Genomic DNA, 24305 nt, shown 5'->3' with positions numbered 1-24305 from the left:
GGAAAATTCTGTTTAAAAAAAAATTGATTATACCCGCGAGCCCCATTAAGCCATTTCGATTGATATTTGGTAGTGCGTCTTTTGATGTTATACTATTGTTTTGGGTTAGGGTGAAGGTTGGTACCTATCAAAACGTTTAGACCCGTTGCATTTGTTTGTACCGGTCATAAGTCAGGAACTCGATTTTCGATGTGGTCTTTTGTTTGTTGTGGTTCATAATTATTCTCGTTTCTCGTTTTTTTTTATATAGATTAGACCGTTAGTTTGCTTATTTGAATTGTTTTACAATTAGTTATTTTGGGGCCCTTTATACCTTGCTGTTCGGTGTGAGCCATTGCTCTGTGTTGCAGGCCGTTCTTTGACTTGGATGGAGAGTAGTCTCATTGGCACTCATACCACATCTTATTATATGAATCTATATCCAAGTCAATTAAACCACGTAATCGTTTTATTCCATATTCCGAGAGAAATGTATATCATGATCATGAAAATTATTTACCAAAACATTTCTCTCGGAATATGGAATAAAACGATTACTGTCTTTGGTTGGGGTTAGTGAATAACCGTTTTTCAAAAGTCAATAAAACCACACATTTACTCACCAAAAGACAGTAATTGTTTAATATTGTTTAATAATAGGAAAACGAATATTAAGAATAAGAAAATATAACAGATAATACATTTAAATACATACTTATTTTAATATATACCGATCGTTCGACTATACTCGCTTAATTTATAGACAGAATGTAAGTAGAATGTTATCGGATAAAGATTAAATGAAAATTATATTTATATTGGAATTATAACTTTAAATGATTTTCTGAAATTAAGAGGATGACGTCAAAACATGACTCTTTGTGATATAAATAGAACATAGGAAGTAATGGATCGCGAGCTAGCAGGTAATTTAAAATAAGTTGTTTTTAAAAAGGAAGACATGTTGAGCATTTTGATTGTTTTTTCACATCTAGAAAATGGTAATTAGAGAATTAAAGGTATGTTTTTTCACCTGATTGTCCATTATATTACTTTAACATGATAAGTCCTCTTTTATAGATGTAAATACATTTATATTTATTGAATGACAGGAATGATTTGCTCGTATATTTTTTCATAGTTTATAAGTGTTCTTAAGAAATTGTCAATGTTTATCAGAAAACTGTCTTCTCTTCTTTAAATTTTGTTTGTATTAATTTGTTAATTACATGTTCATTTCTGTCATATTTAATGTATGATAGTATATGTTATCAATAATGACCTACATTAAAAATGTGTCTGAGTCAACAGTTTTCTTAATAAATCTTGAAATCTTGAAAATCTTGAAATCTTATGTGCCAAGCGTTCCAAATGTTTTAAGTAGCCACCGAACTTTATCATTGTAACAAATCAAATTGTCCAAGTTCATGAATCAACAAATTTGTTTTTATTTATTGACCTTGTCTGAAATTTAGCTCAACAACAATTTGTTCACTAGACTTCCACTATTGTGACGGTAGTGATACGATTGATCCCTATTTGATCCCTATTTCTTCAATGCCATTTTTATATCGCCTGCGACGAAAGTGGCGGAAATCGAGACATGGGATTACTTTTCCAGCGACTGTGACGGCGTCATCAGTTTTCTGCACAAGTTAGGAACTACCTGTGATAGCTCATTGATAATTACTAAGTAGTTGCATTACTATCAGTACATATCCGTCTGACGACTATTTTGAGTCCCTGTCAGTAGGAAATGATCCAGTTGTAGGATTTAATAGTGTCCCCAATGAAAAAAATGTCCACCGGACACATTTTCATAGTAAATACTGTCCAAGGACAATATTTACTTATTTAGATGTGTCCTGGACACAATTTTCGATGAAAATATGTCCTCATGTATGAAAAAGTGTTCATGAACATGGACATAATTCACTACCATAATATTGTCCAGGTGGACATTTTTTTCACATGACAATGTGTACGCAAAGGCATTTTTTGATATATGATTAAAGTTTTAAATGATATCAATTTCCTTGTTATTACTGACGAATGTATTTTACATGTTTTAACTCTAATTGCAAATTTTTATTAATTGTTACTTTGACATATAGAGCTGTCTCATTGGCCCTCATACCATCCTTATCTTCATATTTATATCTTTTATAATATAATTATATACATGTATGATTCAAACTCAAATAAGTAACAGATGCTGTTCAGTTTTATTTTCCTTGGAGGACACAATTTAAAAACATTTACTACAAAAGTTGCTGTTAAATGCTGTCCACTTAGGAGACAGTATTTAATGGCAGTGGACATTATTTATTGTATATTGCCGTCTTCTCTGACATAATAAATATAGTTAAGTTCTTCAGATTTGATTTTAGACTTCCTTATTATTTTTATTCTTTCATTGTCATTACCATTTGCTGGGAATTTCTAAGAACTTAAATTTCTCTATATTCACTTCACTTATCCATTATTTGTTTGTTTACATTTGTATATTAATCAATTTCTCACCAATCTTCCATATTTTATTTAGAATTCAAGAATAATTAAAATTTTTAATGACCTTTGTATTACTTCCCTTGGAGGACACAATCTAATAGCAACTTCTATGAAAATTTGTTCTGTGTGTGGACACTATTTCATATCTTTTACAGTAAAAATCTGTCCATTTGAGGGATTTTCAGAGGACACTTTTATGTCTTACACAGTGACTTTGAAGCAATTAGCAATTTTCAATGTTAAGTTTTCTGCTTAAGTTAGTTTGATATGATATAGGCTACTTGTGATATGTAAATGGTGTTTTGTATGAGAATGCATTAATATCAGTACTACCACATATCAGTTTAATGACTATTTCAGGGCCCAGTCCCTTTGTTAATATGGTTCAGTGACTGAGAATTGATATCATAAGCATTTTTCAACTTGGTTAAATTTCTGGTTAAGCTATATTGCTACGAGAAGGGGGCAATAAACATGTTACCAACACCTCGATTTGGGCAAAAACCACAGTTAACAACAAATACAAAAATGCTGATAATAGTTGACTTGTATATATATAGGTTGAAAACAGTTAACAGTTTAAATTTATCTCAGATAACAGGGTATTGCCCCTCTGAGTCTCTTTTAACAATCAGCAACGATATTTCCCTTAACTGTCTGCACATCTCAGTTTGTAGACCATTTTCAGGCCCTGCCTTCTTGATCATGTGTCAACAATTTATTTATAAAGGACCATGTGCATGATACATGATATAGCAAGAATAAAAAAAAAAGGTGGTACATACCACTACAGAGAGATAAAACACGTTCAATTGATAAGGAAAAACTGGTATTAAGCCTCTCAATCATCACAATTAGCGTTTGTCAAACTGCTATATTTCCAATGAAATTTCTCCTATACAGTGTGTGGTTCAAGTTTTTTTTGTAATTTTGTCCTTTAAAAATCGTATATGAAAGCGCTCAAACATAGATTTTTTGCAATCTTATCATATATGTTAAAAATTGTCCACACACAAAGCTCTTCCTTATAAGGGCTCAGCCCGAACTGAAACAACTTTTTATGGTTGACACTTTTTGGTATCCAGACCACCTACTACTCTAATGATTACAATTGTTTTATTATAAGAAACAAACAGCAAAGGAACTTTTAAGTCATAGAAGATGTACTTGGCCGCAATGTATTTGGGCTAATTTTAAAGGTACCATATATATAGCTCCTGTAAGTTTGATGTTTATTTGATTACTCACGACAGATCAATTCTGTAGTGACTATTCGATTGTTGATACATAATACAATACCATTTGCCAATAAAGAAATACGAAGTAGAGAAAAATATGGCCATTTCGCCTTTTCGCGTTTTTGTGTTTTCTTCCTTCACTTTGCAAACGCGAAATCGGGAAATCGGGAATCAAGAAATCGAGAAAGCGAAATCGAGAAAGCGAAATCGAGAAATTGGGAAATCGAGAAATAGGAAATCGAGAAATAGGAAATCGAGAAATAGGGAAATCGGGAAAGCGAGAAAACGAGAAAGCGAAAACGCGAAAACACGAAAGCGAAAACGCGAAAACGCGAAATGAATTTCTCGATTTTGCGTTTTTGCTTTCTCGATTTCCCGATTTTCAAATTTCCCAATTTCTCGATTTCCCGATTTCCCGATTTCTCGATTTCGCTTTCTCGCTTTCTCGATTTCCCGATTTTCCAATTTCCCAATTTCTCGATTTCGCGTGAAAGTGAAAGGAGGAAACACGAAAACGCGAAAATGCGAAATGGCCGCATCCGGCCACCATAGAAAAACTACATCAAAACACTCCTAAGATTGGTAACACGAACCAACCAAGACCCGAGATGAACTCAAGGCCTTAAGAAGGATAAGCAATTTCTTCTAAAACATTGGAACCCGTCGTATTAATCTTTGTAAGTTAAAATACTTTCATAAGTCGCAATCGAGTAGATAACAGTATATGTTCCTAACGGAATAAATAGTACAGAATATTTGTTCCAACAGGTACAGGTATTATGATTTTGTTTATAATAAAGTTTCCTCTGGAACTTCTGTTAGGTGTAACTCGTATACGTTGACAGACTTGCATAAACTTTGTCTTTGGTGTCCGTTTTTTTCCCCCAAGCCGATTGAGATAGACATAGTCAACACAACTATCAATCTTTTAGTTCTTAAGCAACTGTTTGATTTTACGATTTATGATTTGTCCTTTCTAAACAAGATATTTGTATTTGCATGGAATCAAATGAATGGATGACAACTGTCATATTCCTGACTTGGTATAGTCATTTTCTTAAGTAGACAATGGTGGATAAGTATACGTTTATTTTTTTTGTAAATAATTCGTTTCATCTGAGCTTTTTGTTTTGGACAACAGATAATGCTGATAAAATAGTGAGTGCTCTGACTGTTAACACTTATTTGATAGTATTATATAATTCACTTCACCTAAAAAACTGAGTACAGTTATCGTATTAAGCTGTGACAGGAATTTAAAACTGTTGATTGTGGTTCTTCATAAAACTGCAGTATGTTTCAATGATACTGCTTTTCTAAAAACTTAATCCTATTGTAGATCACATGATATAAAAGAATATGCCTGGATACTATGCTGACAATGCATATAACAGAAGAATGGGGAGAGCTGGGTTGCCAAAAGGTAGCATGCCAATATCACGGGAAGGAGTATTCCTCACACCGAGAACATATACCAGTAATACATCAGTCGATTCACCATCAAGATTTACAGCTCATCGAAGGGACAGTTCTATTGATAGTGGTATCGGGTCGTCATTTTCTAGTCCTTTCAATTCACCACAGAGAACTCCTGATCGAAATGATGTATCTTGGGTAAGAAGTTTTTCTGCATTTTACCAAAATCCAATCAGTTTTAGTATACTGTTACAGTACTAAATCCATCATACATTATTGACCAGTTAAAAATTCTAGAAACTTAATTGTACATTTATCTTACCCTGTTTGCAGTTGTTTATAATTAGTTCAACAAAGCAATATAAAAACGTAGAATATCATGCTTATCATCTCTAATAGCAAAGTGTGAAGGATTCATCCATTATGTTTGAAGGATTTGAGAACAATTTCCTTGAATTGATAATCCCCAAAAAAGATATTATCCTTTAAATACACCTTTTTCTTTTCATGTTTTTAGTCTGATGAATACAATAAATGGACACAACTGAAGATACACGAGGAGGATCAGAAAATTGCATCTAAACACGAACAACAATGGCAAGTTAACCTGACTGATGAGATATTGATGAGAGAACTTCAACAATTACAGGTAAAGCTTCAACTTTTATCTGGGTGGGAATCCTCATTTCTCAAATTTGAATGAGGTGGCGTAAAGTAAAAACCAATCATTCAACGAAAGGGGACGTTTTATCAATTATTATGTCATTTTTTTATACTTGGTTTCCTATCTTGAAATTCTTGAACCTCCGTTAACTACCTACGGGAAAGTTGAAGGATAAACATGCTTGTGAAGTAAGACTTCAAAATCTGCTGCAAACCGTAGGTATACACGTTAAAGATTTCAATAATTTAATTCATTGGGTAGTTCAGAGACAAATAATACATTTAATGTATAAATTTTCTCTGGGTAGTTGTATTTTGTTTAATGTTTAATGCGAATTAGAATCCCTTCGCCGTGACAACGACTTAGGCTTATCAGTTAAGGCATCAAATGGTTAAAAGTTCTCCAAGTATTGATCTCTCTCTCTCTCTTTCTATGAATATCAGCTCTTAATTTTCCTAATATCCCGAAACTTTGAAACTTTGAAACTTTGAAACTTTGAAACTTTTTATTTCACTAAAGGCCTCACATGAGGCATAATAGTACAATAGATTTAACAAACAATTATAATGCTTGAACTAACACATATACATATTAAGTAGGTGTATGCAGATGAAAGAGTAATACATTGTATCCATATATTATCATTTAAATACAGACATAACAATCTTGCAAAATTTTGCCAACCCAACAAGTACACACTTATCTTGACTCATTAAATTTGACAGGCTTACGGTATTTTTGTTTTTATATATATGAGAAGGTATAAACTTGAGTCTTTCTTGAGTAAAAAAATTACTATAAAAATATAGCCTTGGTATGAGGTCGATACAAGGATATATTGACCTGAAAGAAGTATATTGACTGAGGACGAAGTCCGAGGTCGATATACTTCTTTGGGTCGACCCCATTTCCATTCTCAATTTTATATTTGTTATATTATTAATTTCTGACCATATTTGTCTCAAAATCGTCATTTAGGTTTGTTGGAATTTTACAGATATTACATTGTCTCCTTGACAGTATAAACAACATATTAGTTTTATTTCATTTACTTTTTTTTTTGGACATCTTATGTATTTCAAGAATTTTTTCGTCAAATAATAGATCACAGATATCACGTGTTTCAAAACGTTAAACAATATCCTGAAATTCATTACATGACGTCACAAACGGTATATTGGTTTTTATACGACCGCAAATTTTGAAAAAATTTTCGTCGTATATTGCTATCACGTTGGCGTCTGCGTCGTCGTCGTCGTCGTCGTCGTCGTCGTCCGGCGTCCGAATACTTTTAGTTTTCGCACTCTAACTTTAGTAAAAGTGAATAGAAATCTATGAAATTTTAACACAAGGTTTATGACCATAAAAAGAAGGTTGGTATTGATTTTGGGAGTTTTGGTCCCAACATTTTAGGAATAAGGGGCCAAAAAGGGCCCAAATAAGCATTTTCTTGGTTTTCGCACCATAACTTTAGTTTAAGTTAATAGAAATCTATGAAATTTTGACACAAAGTTTATGACCACAAAAGAAAGATTGGGATTGATTTTGGGAGTTTTGGTTTCAATAGTTTAGGAATAAGGGGCCAATAAAGGGCCCAAATAAGCATTTTTCTTGGTTTTTGCACAATAACCTTAGGTTAAGTAAATGGAAATCTATGAAATTTAAACACAATGTTAATGACCACAAAAGGAAGGTTGGTATTTATTTTGGGAGTTTAGGACCCAACAGATTAGGAATTAGGGGCCAAAAAGGGACCCAAATAAGCATTTTTCTTGGTTTTCGCACTATAATGTTAGTATAAGTAAATACAAATCTATGAAATTTAAACACAAGGCTTATGACCATAAAAGGAAGGTTGGTATTGATTTTGGGAGTTTTGGTCCCAACAGTTTAGGAAAAAGGGGCCCAAAGGGTCCAAAATTAAACTTTGTTTGATTTCATCAAAATTGAATAATTGGGGTTCTTTGATATGCCGAATCTAACTGTATATGTAGATTCTCAACTTTTGGTCCCGTTTTCAAATTGGTCTACATTAAGGTCCAAAGGGTCCAAAATTAAACTTAGTTTGATTTTGACAAAAAATGAATCGGTTGGGTTCTTTGATATGTTGAATCTAAAAATGTACTTAGATTCTTGATTATTGAAGTTTTTTTGGTCCAGTTTTCAAATTGGTCTACATTAAGGTCCAAAGGGTCCAAAATTAAACTTTGTTTGATTTCATCAAAAATTGAATCCTTGGGGTTCTTTGATATGCCAAATCTAACTGTGTATGTAGATTCTTCATTTTTGGTCCTGTTTTCAAATTTCAAATTCTACATTAAAGTCCAAAGGGTCCAAAATTAAACTAAGTTTGATTTTAACAAAAATTGAATTCTTGGGCCTCTTTGATATGCTGAATCTAAACATGTACTTAGATTTTTGATTATGGGCCAAGTTTTCAAGTTGGTCCAAATCAGGATCTAAAATTATTATATTAAGTATTGTGCAATAGCAAGTCTTTTCAATTGCACAGTATTGTGCAATGGCAAGAAATATCTAATTGCACAATATTGTGAAATAGCAAAATTTTTTTTAATTAGAGTTATCTTTCTTTGTCCAGAATAGTAAGCAAGAAATATCCTATTTGTGCAATAGCAAGAATTTTTTTTAATTGGAGTTATCTTTCTTTGTCCAGAATCAACTCAAATCTTTGTTATATACAATATACAATGTATATACACTTTTTACTACCAACTGATAAATTTAAATAATCTTTACCATTCAGTGATAACAAGCAGTTTTTTTACATCTTAATATTTTATGATGTATTTAAATGAGTAGTTATTGTTGCAAACTCCATTAGAAATTTGAATTGATATCAGTTTTGAAAAAGGGAAACGGGGATGTGAAAAAAAAGGGGGGGGGGTTAAATTTTTCTCATTTCAGATTTCATAAATAAAAAGAAAATTTCTTCAAACATTTTTTTGAGAGGATTAATATTCAACAGCATAGTGATTTGCTCAAAGGCAAAAAAAACCTTTTAAGTTCATTAGACCACATTCATTCTGTGTCAGAAACCTATGCTGTGTCAACTATTTAATTTTAGATTTAAAAAGTTTGAAGAAGTCACAAAGAAATCACAATCCAAATTCAGAGCTGTATCATGCTTGAATGTTGTGTCCATACTTGCCCCAACTGTTCAGGGTTCGACCTCTGCGGTCGTATAAAGCTGCGCCCTGCGGAGCACCTGGTTAGATATTCTAAAAATAACCGTGCAATATTCTTTTTGCAGGTCAATATGCTTTTTGCTATCCGCCGTTTTCTCTCTACCTTCGAAAATATAGTTTAACATGTGACTATCCCTAAACGAATCAAATTTGTTAAAATATACGAATTAATAATATAATTAAATATATAATGAAATTCATCACCCAGTTCTTGCTTATTACAATGATCACAAATTCTTTCAGCTCTATTGATACTAAAAAAATCTACCAGCTTTAATTGGCAATTTATGGCTACCGCATCTAAATTTAATAAGATTATACATCAAGTCAGGTGGAAGTACAGTGAGGTAATTTATAATTACGGTAATTAATACACTTCGGTGAGTCATATACTTGTAATTTCCAACCTTCTACAAATTTTTCATGAAGAACTTGCTTTACATTTTTAGACAGGCTTATATTTCTTAATACAGATTGGTCATACCAATAATTTCCATAACCACATTCAATTAAAATATCTTTTATATATAATAACCATTTAGAATGGTACACATCACCTTCATTCAGTTTATGCAACATATCATACAATGTTCGAGATATTTTCTCTTTTTTGCCATTTAAAATTCGCTGCCAAAAACCAACCATTCTAGCTTTAATACATATAGACATGGGTGTTCTAACAAGTTCGCCATATACAATATAGTTTGGCGTACATATTTTAATCTTTAATATATACTTGCAAAATTCTAAATGCAAAGACTCAATAATGTCATTATTTTCATAACCCCATACTTCTGCACCATATAACAAAATAGGTGCCACCATTGCATCAAATAATTGTAACAAAATATCTATTGGCAAACTAAGCTTTCTCGCTTTACATAAACCATAGAACATAGCTTTTCTAGCTTGTTGTACAAGTCTAGCCTTATTTTTGTGAAAAGTACCTTTTCTAGAAAAAACTGTACCCAAATATAGAAAATCGTCTAACACAGCTAGGCCAACCTTAAAAATATGTTTGTTTGCTGTTTTCCGACTGTACCTTCAGACTGAAGGGTCGGTAGGTAGGAAAAATATTTTATTTTATCAGTCAAAATACAGTTTAAACAAGCAGTTACACTAAACCAAGTTTCTTGTGAAGAAAAAAAAAACATTTTAAAACAACAAACACTGGACATGCTGAAAACCAACATCAAATGAACAGCCATTTTCAGATAATTTTTTTTTAACCAAAACTGAAACTTTAACATAGTGTCATTATCCAATTTATGACATAAAATATGATATAATTATTAAATACTGGAACACTTATAAACAAGGAATGTCATTATGACTAGAACTGTTTTAAAGAAATATATTCAGACATGTATGCTTCTTGACTAGAATGTTTTCATGAGTAGAGTATTTTCATCAGAAAAATGTATATATTATAGATTTATAAGACAATTATTAAAGAGTGTATATTTAATAAAAAAAATAACCATTGAATCTTCCTCAATTGAAAAAAAGGCAACTTGAAAAAAAAGTATTAAGACATCCGACTGTTTTCATATTTCTAACAATATTTAATTATATGTGATAAGGTTATATTTTTGCCAGGCTTTAATGAAAACCAAAGAAATCTAAAGTTTGGGGTGAAATCCATAGCACCCCATTAAAAGTAAATGGTCTGTACTGAAATGTTTTTAATGCATAAAAAAAATTGGCAGCATAGCTCCTAAGGACATGTTTTAATTGAATTCACACAGGCCACACAGTTTGGGTATATTTAATATTGTTAGAAAGAGAATAATTGCAATGAGTGGGGCAGCCCCCTTATCCTAAAGGAGCATACTCATTGCAATCGAAGATAGATTTAATATAGAGAGAGTATATTTATTTTTCAAGCTAACCATTCATTTTCTGTACATCATTGTGTAGTTAGGGTTGCTTCTTATTGATTTGGCATGATCTATATCCATTAACATTTCAAATGAGCCCTTCCTCCGTACAGGCGTGTTTACAGATATCCATAAAGATTTAAGTCACGGAGGAGTGGTTTCATCTTTGTCGTCTTCACAACGATTTGTAGAAAATATGCCATACTTCAAGCTGCTGTCGAATTATTTAACCACTGAAATTGGTTCCATAAAGTCAGGCTCCACAGATTCTGAACACGATTTGTTTGAGACAGAATGGTTATCGTGTCAGTTATGAATATCCGCTGCATCATCGTCAATGATATCATCACACATCATTACATGTGCCTGAATCTGTATAAACAGTTTACTAATAAGTTTTTTTGTTTGTTTTTTGTCTTAAAATTGACACGAGACGACAGCGTAAAGTACTCCTCCGTGACTTCATGGATACCTGTAAACAATTTCCATGTGCTTTATCATTAAATGGTCACATGAACGCTTGACGGGAAGCTAGAAAAACCGAACTTGAAATGCGTAATTGACCCAGACTTTTTAAATCATTTCCGGAAAGGACCCAAAGTTCCGGATCGCGTCAATAGAGGTATTAAAAAAAATTTCTTCAAAAAAGCAATAAAATTTTCACAGTCGGGAGGATTTTCAAGGGTCGGTCGGTAAACTGCAAACAAACAATATTTTAATTTAAGCCCTATTGGTTCATTGTTATAGAAAAATTGAGTGTTTTCACATTGTCTGTTTTTTGAAAATATCAGAATATTGGTTTTGGCTACATTAACACTAAGCTTCCATGTTTCACAATACAAATACATGGCATTTAATGCAGATTGTAATTCAGTAGCAGACTCAGCAAATATAACAGTATCATCAGCATATAATAACAAATACAATTTAAAGAAAACTTTAATATCATCATTATCAAATAATAAATGAGACATATTACATATATCAGAGAGACCATTATAAGCATGTGACAAAAAATCTGTCAAATCATTTCGAAAAATTGAGAACAATAAAGGTGAGAGATGCTCACCTTGTCGAACTCCTACATTGGAGGCCAAAAATTCTGAAAAGTTGTTACCAGATCTAACACAAGACTTAGCATTTTTATACAAGTTTTGTAAAATAACAAGCATTTTACCGTCAATACCATTACGTAACAGTTTTTGCCATAATAATACCCTGTTTACAGAATCAAAAGCTTTTCGATAGTCTACAAAAGCACAGTACAGTTTTTTCCTTCTAAATAAGTACATACCAATAAGGCATTTTAAGTTAAAAATATGGTCAACAGTACCATAACCTTTCCGAAAACCGGCTTGCTCTTCACATAATAAACCCAAACATTCAAGTTAATTGAATATTAATCTGTTATTAAGAATACATGTAAATAGTTTGCCATAACAACTAAGTATAGTGATACCTCTATAATTGTCCGCATTTGCGGGGTCACCTTTGTTTTTGTATATTGGACATATAAAACCTTGAGACCAAGAATCTGGTACAATACCACTTTCAACAAGAGGCTGTCACAACGACAGCAAACCGGATTTATTAATATTTATTTGTGTCGTGGCAATATCACAAGAACCATTACTGATGAATAGTGAAAGTGAAAATCGTCAATATCAAATTTGACCTCCAATTTGTCATCAGTATCAACATCTTAAAATTTGAAAAGCTTAGATTGAATGGTTCATGAGTAAATGCAACAGCGTGAATGGAAACGCCATTTCACAATCTTTCAAGAACCATAACTCCTGAACGGTAAAAGTCAAAATCGTCATTATTGAACTTGACCTCTAATTTGCCATCAGTAACAACATATAAAAATTTCAAAAGCTTTGGTTGAATGGTTCATGAGAAAATGCACGGACACGACTGGAAACACCATTTTTCAATCTTTCAAGAACCATAACTCCTGAACGGTAAAAGTCAAAATCGCCATTTTTGAACTTGACCTTCATTTAGTTGTCAGTAACAACATATTAAAATTTTAAAAGCTTTGGTTGAACGGTTCATGAGTTAATGCACGGACAACATTTGATTGCCTCCCGCTCGCCCGCCCGCCCGCCCGCCGTACATCCCCAAATCAATAACCGACATTTTTGTCACAAAAATCCGGTTAAAAACAATATTAAAAATCTTGACATAAACAGGCAATAATTTGACAGCTCCATGTTTCAAAAATTCATTTAGTATCATATCATTACTACAAGCTTTATCATTCTTTAATGTTTTTATAGCATCTACAACATCTTTTTCACCTATATGCTCATTAATAACGGTATTATATTCTGTAACATTATCTGGTAAAACAATATCAATATCATTTACAACATTGTTTAATTTTTTAAAATGATCAAAAAATACATTCATAGCTACTTTTTGCTGGGTAGCTTTACCTTTTTCACAACCTTTATTTAGTAGTGACCAATATGATTTAGGATCTGAGGTACGCAGACCTCTGAGTTTACCTATAAACGCCTTTTGAAATTCACAAAATTGCTTTTTCAGTATATTCTTATATTCCTTGCTTTTACGTACCAAATCATTGTGATTAACAATAGAACGTACTCTATAATGGTATTTTTTTGCTTTACGATAAGCTTTGCGTTTTGTATAACATTCACTGTTAAAATATTTTTTACAATGATTATATTTTTTACAACCATGTTTCTTGACATTACTAGTAGTTTTAATCAACATATCAGCACATTCAGCAGCATTCTTAATAATACTATTACAATTTTAAACTATATCATTAATTGTTACAATGTTTGTATTTTTGGGATCAATGTCTGCCAGTCTAACTAAAAGTTCATCTATCTTGTTAACATCTAGGTTTTCTTGGAATACTGCAGCCCGGTCTCTATACCATTTAGGTTTGATATGTGATTCATTATCACTTTTTTTCTCCACACTGAACACAGTCAGATCTACCAGTAGTATCAGCACACTGAGCGATATCACAATAACATGAGTATACTTATTCAATAGCAAAAGTCTCGTATATCATAGGAGAAAAGTATTAACGTTAGAAAACTAAAACAAACTTTTACATTATCATTCTTTATTGACAGTTGGAAGAAATAGAGAAATGGACAGAATTTAAAATGAAGACAGAAAAAGAAAAAGAAGATATATTTCGAAGGAATCAGAATGAAGATTTACATAGCCGAAAAAAGAAATTTTCTCTGAATCTCGTTGAATTACAGGTAAGATCTGATACATATGATATAAAGTTGCAAAACTTATAAGTATTTATGACAACGGTTTATTTTTTCTTTATCATTACATTACACATAAGTTAAAGGACATGAAGTACCAGAGCTTGCAATCGAAGCTGCTTTAATCAATCTGGAGTTTGCTCCTTGAAAATTTGATAACATTGTATTTAATCAGCCAAAATCAGGATTTATTGCAAAATATTTTTTTCTGTTTTAGCACGAGGAAATGGAGAAGTGGACTATTTGGCTAAGTAAGGTTGAATATGAAGCAGAAGAACGAAAGAAACGTCAAAAATATGCTAGTGAAATGAATACGCCTTCCTCTGAATTTCAGCAGTTTTGTCAGGTATAAACTTATGGATAGGTGTTTTGAATATTACAGGTTTTGGTAGACCAGTTTGCTGTTTGCATTGTCGTTTTATTTGAAAAAATCACAAAAATACTTAACTCAAAAGATTCAAAACAAAAAGTCCCTAATCAGATGGCAATATTAAATGTATCAAACGAATGGATAACCACTGTCATTTCTATCGTATAGATTGGCGATTGTAATGTGAGTTAATTGAGGCTAATGATATTTAAGAGTATTTCTACTCGTAGGAAAAATACTAGTAAATAAATTTAAGATTTATGAGAACGTGTAATAATAAATAATTTATATATTAACCGAGGTTGCAATAAGATTTTTATTATGATGCAGAGATAGGGGCGGATCCAGCCATTTTAAAAGGGATGGGATGGGGTGGGGGGTTCCAACTATATGTCCCCATTCAAATGCATTGATCGGCAAAAAGGGGGCTTCAAACCCTCGGACCCCAAGCTGGATCCGCCAATTAGAGACCCAAAGATGAAATGTGGACTTGATGGCGAAATTGTACAGATCTAGACACGACAAATAACCAAGAAAATATTGCACCCTGAATAATGACGAATGTTAATCAACAGGTACATATGGGTGTTTTTGATAGTTGTATGATCTCCATACTTTTTCTCCTTTGTTATCGACCCCTTGTTGGTGTATTTAACGGATAAATTGGTTCCTACCCTTTCTGTATTTTTTCACAAGTCAGCTGAATAGATATATGCATACTGTGTGTTTTGTCTTATTCATTTACATTGTAGTCTTTCTCATTGAACAGAAAAGTTCATATATTATATAGACACCTGTACATTGTTGCAAACTATATACTCATTTTTTATGGTTATATTTGTCGTTCGTTTGCTGTTGAATTGACGCAATTTTATCAAAAATGAGTCAATCGTCTTAAAACTTCAAAACCCGAAGTGAATTGAGAACATACGAAGAACTAATTATATATACCAGTACTTTATTGTACTTTCAAAAAAATCAGACAATTAAAAAGTAAAATCACAAAAATACTGAACTCAGAGAAAAATCTAATCGGAAAGTCCATACTCACATGGCAAAATCAAATGACAAAAAACATCAAAAACGAATGGACAAAAAATGTCATATTCCTGACTTGGTACAGGCATTCTCAAATGTAGAAAATGGTGGATTGAACCTGGTTTTATAGCGCTAATAGACCAGCTTGAAAACAAATTAAAGATTAGATATACAAGATCTAACTTAGTACAACAGTAGTTTACCGATGTTTAGATGTCATAAATCCATAATGAAGATACAAATCAAGGTCAAAACTGAAGGAATCGCACGACCCCAAAAGGATACAAATCAAGGTCAAAACTGAAGGAATCACACGACCCCAAAAGGATACAAATCAAGGTCAAAACTGAAGGAATCGCACGACCCCAAAAGGATACAAATCAAGGTCAAAACTGAAGGAATCGCACGACCCCAAAAGGATACAAATCAAGTAGCTGCGGAACCGTAGCTCTTAGGTCCTTATGTTATTTTTTGACTATTTGCGGACGGTCCGCAAATAGTCAAAAAATAACATAAGGACCTAAGAGCTACGGTTCCGCAGCTACAAATCAAGGTAAAAACTGAAGGAATCGCACGACCCCAAAAGGAGCGATACATAGTGTGTCTATAGGGTAAAAAGCGACCCCTGCTATGCAACCGCCATACGAATCCATACTCCATAAAACAAATCACAATCATTTATCTTATTATTTGATACAGAGAACAGCAGATGAAACATGGACAGGATGGCGGAATCCAACGGACCAAGAAAAGACAGACGAAATGCCGAATAATCAAGTCCCTTACAGCTTTTGTTATCAGCAGGATCTTGTGTACGGGACACCGACCAATGTTAATTTAGAGGTATATACAGTGTTTTGTAGTAGTTACATAGGTTTTACTTTTGAAAAAAGTGACCCTATGCATCACCCCATGCGAATTAACATGACTTAGTCGAATGTCACATTCGAAAATATGAATCAGTAGTTATAATTACAGTTCATGCGACTCTTTTGATATCTAAAGATTCATGATTTAAATCGATAAAACATGTGATTAGTTGTATAGGTCAACCAATCGGTACGGTGGCCAATAAACTTATGTGGTGTCTTCTGAAACAGAATAAAGCGATTGCAGACATATTCCTGTTACAACATTACTCTTCGACAACTACAAGTTCGCAAAATGTAAAACAAACATCAATCATCCAATTAATATTCGATAAATTCAATGATTTGATAAATAAAGACTTACTTTAAACAAATGGTGTTTTTTTTCATAATCTGAACCTTAATTTTATTTCGTATTGACTTTTTTGGAGTTGTCGATGAAAGCAACATCTTTAGTATTTCAGTTCACATCATTGAGAAAAGCACATACAAAAATGTTTTGAATTATAGCAAAATGTATCAATCAATGAATCAATTTAGTTGTACGTTGTTACTCACATTTGTTCAATGATACAGGCACCAAAAGATGAAGCGTGGACAAAATGGCGGAATCCGGCAAATCTAGAAACGCCAAATGTCATGCCAAGTCACCAAGGCCCTTTCAGTTATCAGGAAAATACTGTGGCCGGGACAACGACGAATGTCAATTTACAGGTAATTATAATGTGTTTTTCAGTTATTTATTATTGATTTCTGAGGTAAACACTAGTCTACATAGAACAGAGTTTCCTTGAAAAAAATCAATACTCAGTCAAAATTCGAAATGAGGACACAATGCGTAAGACTACAGGTCATGCGACTATACTGGTATCTAAAGATTTACGACCATGGATCTCGATTATAAGTCACTGGTGAGTTGATACATTGACAAATCGTATCGGTCATCAAGTACGGTATGGTGCCCATAATACTTTTTAACTGTGCATCTTCAACAGGAATCGTTAAACACATGTGATTGCAAACAAGTTTTTGTTTAAACACTCATTAATAAGTTCACCAAAAGTAAAGCAAGCAACAATATTAACTATCCAATCAATATATCGATAAATTTAATTTTTCAAAATAGTAGGTCCCATTAATGACGATTGAACAAAGTGTTTACATGATACAAAGTGCTATAAAATATTAATTAATTGTATGTTGCTACAAACATTTGTATTATGATACAGACACCGACAGATGAAATGTGGACTAGATGGCGGAATACAACGGACTTGAACACAACAAACGTAATTCCAAATAACCAAGACCCTTATAGTTATCAGAATTATACTGTACCCGGGACAATGACGAATCCACAGGTACATATCATTTGCTTATAAATGAATTACCAGGCTAATAACAGTCTTCAGCTACAGTGTATAGACGATAAAAAAAGTCAGGGTGTTCCTAAAATTTAGTTAAATGTATAGGATATAGTCCATTGAGTGGGTAAGTTATTCAAAGGGTGGGTACCGTAAGTTATTCAAAGAACGGTGATAAGGTAAAGTAAATATACATATCTTCTTCATACATATTTTGAAAAAAGTATTCCCGAAGGTGAATTTGTGAAATATAGAGACCAAGACGGTGTAAAGGACATTATAATTACACACATATTTTTAACTCATTATTGGGCAATATTTTTCAGACTTAACATGTTAGTTCTGCCCAAGATAACTTGTGCATGACATATTATCAAAAACACTTTTTTGGGGGATTAGGAGGGATGCATTTTTTTTTACAAGTGAGATGTTTAGCTAGCTATAATTAAAATTAGGTTTAATCCACCTGTTAATGTTTTTCAGCAGAAAATGTCTGTACCAAGTGACTTTTTTTTTCTATTTGTTTGGTGTGTTTTAACTTTTGAATTTGCCATTTGGTTAAAGACGTTCCGTTTCGAATTTTCCTTAGAGATCGGCATTTTGTTATTTTCCTTGTTCATGATATTTAAATTGCAACTGCACCGTGACTGGATAAATAATTTACAAAAGTATTTCATTTTTTATTTATTTCTTTTATTAGCATTGTTGAACAGATAAGGCCAAGATATGAGAACAAATTTCCATTTCTAAATGAAATGGGGTTTGGGAAAATCGTGTTTTTACACACATAGATTTTAACGTGTTAATTATTTGATATTTAAATAGGAATTAGTAAATTTAATATGGACTAAATGGAGTACAAACGATAAGACCGACACAACAATTATAAAGGAAGTGTAACAGGTATTACAACTTTGTTAGAGAGAAAGAGAAGGTCTTGCTGTATTGAGTAAAAAGTAAAATCACGAAAATATCGAAAATTCAAAACGGAAAGTCCCTCATCAAAGGGCAAAACCAAAGCTCAAACATCAGACGAATGGATAACAATTGTCATATAACTGACTTGGTACAGACTAAACGAATGTATAAGCATGGATATCTTTATAAATAATTCGTTGCTAATAAAAGTTCAATAAAACAATATATGTATAATATAAAACAAGAATAATAAGTTTTCACATCGTCCCAAGGACCATCTTTATTTTCATAATGTTTATTGAATGATCATAACTGTATAAGATCATATCAAGTTTATTCTCAATTTTTTTTAAAAATATTCATATTCTAAATAGACATCAGAAAATGATATATGGACTAGGCTTAAATTAAAATATTGTTTGTTTGCCCTTTACCGACCGACCCTATAAATTCGTTCCTCCTGAAAATCTTTTATTTGTATTTACCAGCAAGATTTTATTTTATTTTATTTTTTCGTTCCTACCAAAAATCTTATATTTGTATTTCCCGCTCAAAACTTTTTTTACCGGAATCCTCGGGTTTTATCTTTAACGTATAAGGTCGAGTCCATTTGGTATCACGTGAGCGTTTGACATGAACACTTGCATTTGAAGTTTCAAAGCATTTGTTTGCAAAAGCAAAACAGACAAAAATGACATTATGCAGATTTTGTATCTATAAAATAAAATATTATACCTACTTGCCTACCCATGACAAAAAATATACCGAGCCAATTTGTTTTTTTTTTTGGAAAATAAATAAAATATTTTACCTACCCTGTTTCAAAACATAACGTCGGAAAAGGTCAAACAAACATTTTTTTAATTTAGGCCCTAGATGGCGGAATACAAACGACCATGAAATAACAGAACAGAATCGCCAGTGTTTTAGTAACCCACAAACTTTATCTGGAAAAATGACAAATCTAAATTTGCAGGTACGAAAGTCGATTAAACGAAAATAAATCCGGGCCACAAACCAAAACTGAGGGAAACCAATCAACTATACAAAAGAACGGAACAACAGAAACACTTACTGCTACAAAAACTAACACCAACATGGTGAAAGGAACGGATTATTAGATAGCAACTGCCTTATTCAAAAATGTAGTTTTTTATACTCGATAAATCAAAGTGATGCATTTTCATGTTTCTCGTTCATCAAAATATATTGTCAATCTGTTTGTCTGAGTGTATTTAATAATAATTCAATAAAACGCTATTTAAAAAAAATAGTAAGTAGTCATTATATATTTTTTAAAGATTAAGTAATACAATGAATTTTTAATTAGTTGTGTTGTTTATTATTATTCTTAGAGATTAAGTAGGAATTGTATCAAATTTGTTTTTTTAAGGGTCAGTGTGGAAATCAAGCCTTACTAGAACAAATGCCAGAATCTACATTGATGTCACAACATAATGAATCAACGTCAGAATTTCAGAATACAACTAACATAGGTCCAGAGTATCAGGAATCAATGCGATTCATACATACGGGAATAGAAAACTTTGATCTCCGGTCCAATACCGCAGATGAAAACGTGGACAATGCTTTAAATAAAACTACACTTGACAGTAGTCCTCATTCAGATTTTACAAATGATAATTATGAACAAAATCTTAAACCGTCCACGTCTTACCAAGTTAGTTCGTCACACTATTTGGCAGATACAAATAGACCCAAACCTGTACAGAAGAAAAAAAGTAGGACGACTTATAATGATGCTTTAAAGGCAAGAAGGAAAAGCAATGATCATGGAAAGGAAATCCGATTTTCTCATCCCGTAAGTATTAGTATTTATAACTCACAAACTGTTCCATCAAAAAGTTTTTCCTTAAAAAGTTTTTCTTTAAAACAATCATTTGTTCAAGGAGAGCAGCTTTAGATTAACATTTGTATTTCGATGCTTTCGATTAAAAAATAAAAAAAGAAATGGTATGATTGCCAATGAGACAGCTCACCAAAAGAGACCAAAATGACGCAAACATTAACAAGTGAAAATTGTTTTATTTTTTCGGTTAAGCCAAGAGAGGAAAACGTAAATGTTTATTTGTCAATTCAATTTTTCATGAAGATGTAAAGAATATATAATATATGTACAAATTGTATCTTATTTTGGAGGGAACATAAAACCCTTCATGGCTTGCATGTGAATAATATTGACTTCATCATTCCATATATCAGAATATGTTTATATGGCAGGATTTTGGAGAATACTAGTATACCCGAATCAATTTTTATGTAAACATTATTCATACACAGCTACCGATTCTAATAAATCAGCTTCGCAGAGCCATTTTTATCTCAGTTGCATAACGACTTTTTTTTTAAAATAAAATAAAATGGATTGCTATTGTATATTTTTTGGGATATGTATCTGTTCAATACCTTTATTAACTATCAAATTTAATAAAAATATGTTTTATTTTTATTTTAAGGAACATAGTTTAAAATTACAAACGTCTGCAATCAACGAAAGACAGTTTAAAAACTCGAGGCATAAAGCCCTGAATGACAGAAAAGATATGACAAAACAAGAATCGAAGATAGAAAGCTATACCATGAAAGGATATACTGGAATAGTAGTAGATTTTGAAAAAATCGAAATGATTCAAACATTAAGTGTACAGGGGTTATGTAAAAAGCATATCGCACGATGGAATGACACAATTGTTGTTGCAAAGATGAATGATGTACATAAAGTTTCAGAAAGGACAACAACAAAATTTCAAGATGAAATATTGTTTTCAAGTGCAATAAAACATTCAAATATTGTAAATTATCTAGGTGCTTCCATTGTTCATCCAAATTTGTGCATACTCACCGAATTCATGCAGACAAATTTATACGAAGCACTTCATATTGAGGAAGATATTAAATTTCTTGAATGGGAGAAGGTCAAACTTATGCAACATGTTGCTTCGGGACTTGAATATCTTCACAAAAAAGACATAGTACACTGTAATCTAGAGCCCCTTAATGTTCTCCTTCACTATACGCCAGGTTCGTCTTTAGTGGCGAAATTAAGTGACTTCAGTCATAGCGTAAAGATGTTGAACGAAACAGAAGAAAAGTATATGCGTGCTGACCAGAAATCACGTTATTCTGCGCCAGAAGTATTGTGTGAGGACTATGTTAACATGAAGTTTCTTAAAATGGCAGACGTCTATTCATTTTCATTGATAATATTTGAAGTGATTTTTGAACAGGAGCCTTTCCAAACATTGGATATTTCAGAAGTCGAAAAACAGATTCGCGAATCAGGTTTGACACCTACAATACCAAGAAATGTCTGTGTCAACAAAACCTTACTGAGTTTTATTGTGTCTGGTTGGAATAGAGACCCAACTCAGCGTCCGACTATTAGACATTTTGCAAACTATTGTCTTGGAATGGATCATATATACACAAAGTCTAATACCCAGGACAAAGATATCACCATTTATTTTTATTTTTTTCTATGCTTCATCGCAGTTTTATGTTTGGATGAGTTTATATTTGATATTATGTCAACATGCAGCATAGTAATGTTATTTATGTTTGTTCTCTCGTGCATTATATTGTTTAGATCAAGTAGTATCAAACTTACGAACAGAAAATGCTAGTCTTGAATGCACGGGCTCAAAGACATGCAGACATAGTGTATGTTTTAGGAATACAATACTTAATTTGTATTTACGAAGTGATTTCTGTAATAAATGATTAGTAAATAGTATCAAAGGTACCAGGATTGTAAACTGTGGTGTAAAATAATACCGTATTTATGATTCATGCATTTATTTTGAAATAATAAATAAGTAAATTACTGAAAACAATATTTCATTTGCATGTTCAGCAATCAACATACAGTACTTAAAACATAATTATTGGTGAACAAATTGGAGAAGAATCTAGTACATAGTCTTATATGCAAAACTTAGCAGGAGTAGATTCTATTGATTTCATCATATTATTGTACAAGGCTAGAGAGCTGTTAGCTTAGTAGTTTTCCTTGAGATTGTGATGCTTTTCTGTGCGGCAGTACTAAATCAATAGCTATTGCTACTTTAGCACTTTTCCTGAAGTAGCGAGCACTTGTTTACACTGCTACCCAAATAATTGTACTGTTCAGGTAATCGATGCTGGTGCTACCTTAAATTTTTCTCCATAGAGGAAAAGTGCTTGGTATGCTGGAGTTGCTTACTGACAACATATTTGTTGAATTTGGAGGTAGACCTTTTCAAAACAAAATCTAAAAAGCCAGATCAATTAATTTCACATTCAGATTTATTTATGATGTTCTTTCCATTAACAATCCAAACATTTCTGATTGAGTTTTAGAAATTAAGAAACAACAGACACCACTTCCTCTGCATCAGTTTTAGGCTTATACCTGGAATTTGACATAAGCTGTCATCTCAGTCATAGGCACTTGTCTCAGATTTCTATATACCTTAATATAACAAGTGTTATTTTAAGGTTAATATATATATATATATATAATATAAGACAAGTGCCTGTGATCTCAGTACCAGGATCTCTGACTAATAGGGGAAATCTTTTGTGGTATTACACCTAATATGGGAAGCTGCGAATGCACCTTCGACCTTGTGAGTACTCTTCAAACAAACTCCTTTATCTTATTAAAATTTCTATCATAAATGAGTGAAAGTTACCTCAAAATTTTATCAATTAGCCATAAAAGTTAACACTATAGCTATTAATGGATCAAATTAAAATTAGAAAAATACTGAACTCCGAGAAAAATTCAAAACGGAAAGTACCTAATCAAATGGCAAAATCAAAAGCTCCAACACGTCAAACGAATGGATAAAAACTGTAATAAACCATGACTTGGTAAAGGCATTTTCTTATGTAGAAAATGGTGAATTGAACCTGGTTTTAGCTAGCCAAACCCCTCACTTGTATGATAGTCGCATCAAATTCCATTATATTGACAACAATGCGTGAACTTATAAAGACAAAAAGGTCCAATACAGGTATCTACCATCCTTAAGTCATATTTTGTATCATATTCAACTGTTTCTAGGCAGATGAGATAAATATTTGATATTTTATAGGTCCACACATGTAGCATCTATCATGATGCGGCTTGATTTGGATTTTACAAAGAAATTTTGATCGAATCGCTGTAGATGTCACCTTGCACTATACTAGATTTTTCTTAAACTATTTAACCGATTATTACTAAATAATACAATAATGCTTGAAATAATCAGTATTACAAAGGAAAAACAAAACATTCAGTGTATTCAACAAAAAATTATTCCTCTTCATGCAATCATTTTATTTTTTAGGATTACATACCGATATCATGTAGTCATCGGTCTTTTTAAAAACTGTTTAAGATGACGTTAATTAAGTTTGTGGTTAGTTGGCTGTCTCATTGACGTGTACCCCACAATTTTTTTTTATATAGTTACAATATAAAAAAGAAGATGTGGTATGATTGCCAATGAGAAAACTCTCCACAATCTATGCTAGTTTTCAAATATTGCCTGGTGGAAATTGTTACCTGACCAATTGATCTTAATCATAACAGACATT

General features: G+C 32.2%; 1 protein-coding gene across 4 annotated transcripts; it reads left to right on the top strand.

Moving 5' to 3' along the window:
* Positions 1 to 753: 753 nt before the first annotated feature.
* LOC139519324 (probable serine/threonine-protein kinase DDB_G0267514) lies at positions 754 to 22570 on the top strand. 4 transcript variants are annotated; one of them, XM_071311314.1, is made up of 12 exons: positions 754 to 905; positions 5068 to 5342; positions 5662 to 5793; positions 14014 to 14148; positions 14378 to 14506; positions 16268 to 16411; positions 17014 to 17151; positions 17667 to 17798; positions 19094 to 19119; positions 19596 to 19695; positions 20113 to 20541; positions 21197 to 22570. In XM_071311314.1, exons 2-12 carry the CDS (start codon positions 5088 to 5090, stop codon positions 22361 to 22363), a joined length of 2787 nt encoding a protein of 928 aa, XP_071167415.1. In that variant the 5' UTR covers positions 754 to 905; positions 5068 to 5087; the 3' UTR covers positions 22364 to 22570. The 4 variants fall into 4 exon arrangements, with proteins under 4 accessions (XP_071167415.1, XP_071167417.1, XP_071167414.1 ...); XM_071311313.1 differs by having other exon boundaries at positions 819 to 998; XM_071311315.1 differs by lacking the exons at positions 19094 to 19119; positions 19596 to 19695 and having other exon boundaries at positions 820 to 998.
* The last annotated feature ends 1735 nt before the right edge of the window (positions 22571 to 24305 follow it).

This window comes from Mytilus edulis, chromosome 4, assembly GCF_963676685.1.
Source record: "Mytilus edulis chromosome 4, xbMytEdul2.2, whole genome shotgun sequence".
NCBI lineage: Eukaryota > Metazoa > Mollusca > Bivalvia > Mytilida > Mytilidae > Mytilus > Mytilus edulis.
Note: the sequence above shows the minus strand (reverse complement) of the source record. Positions and strands in the feature narration are given on the sequence as shown.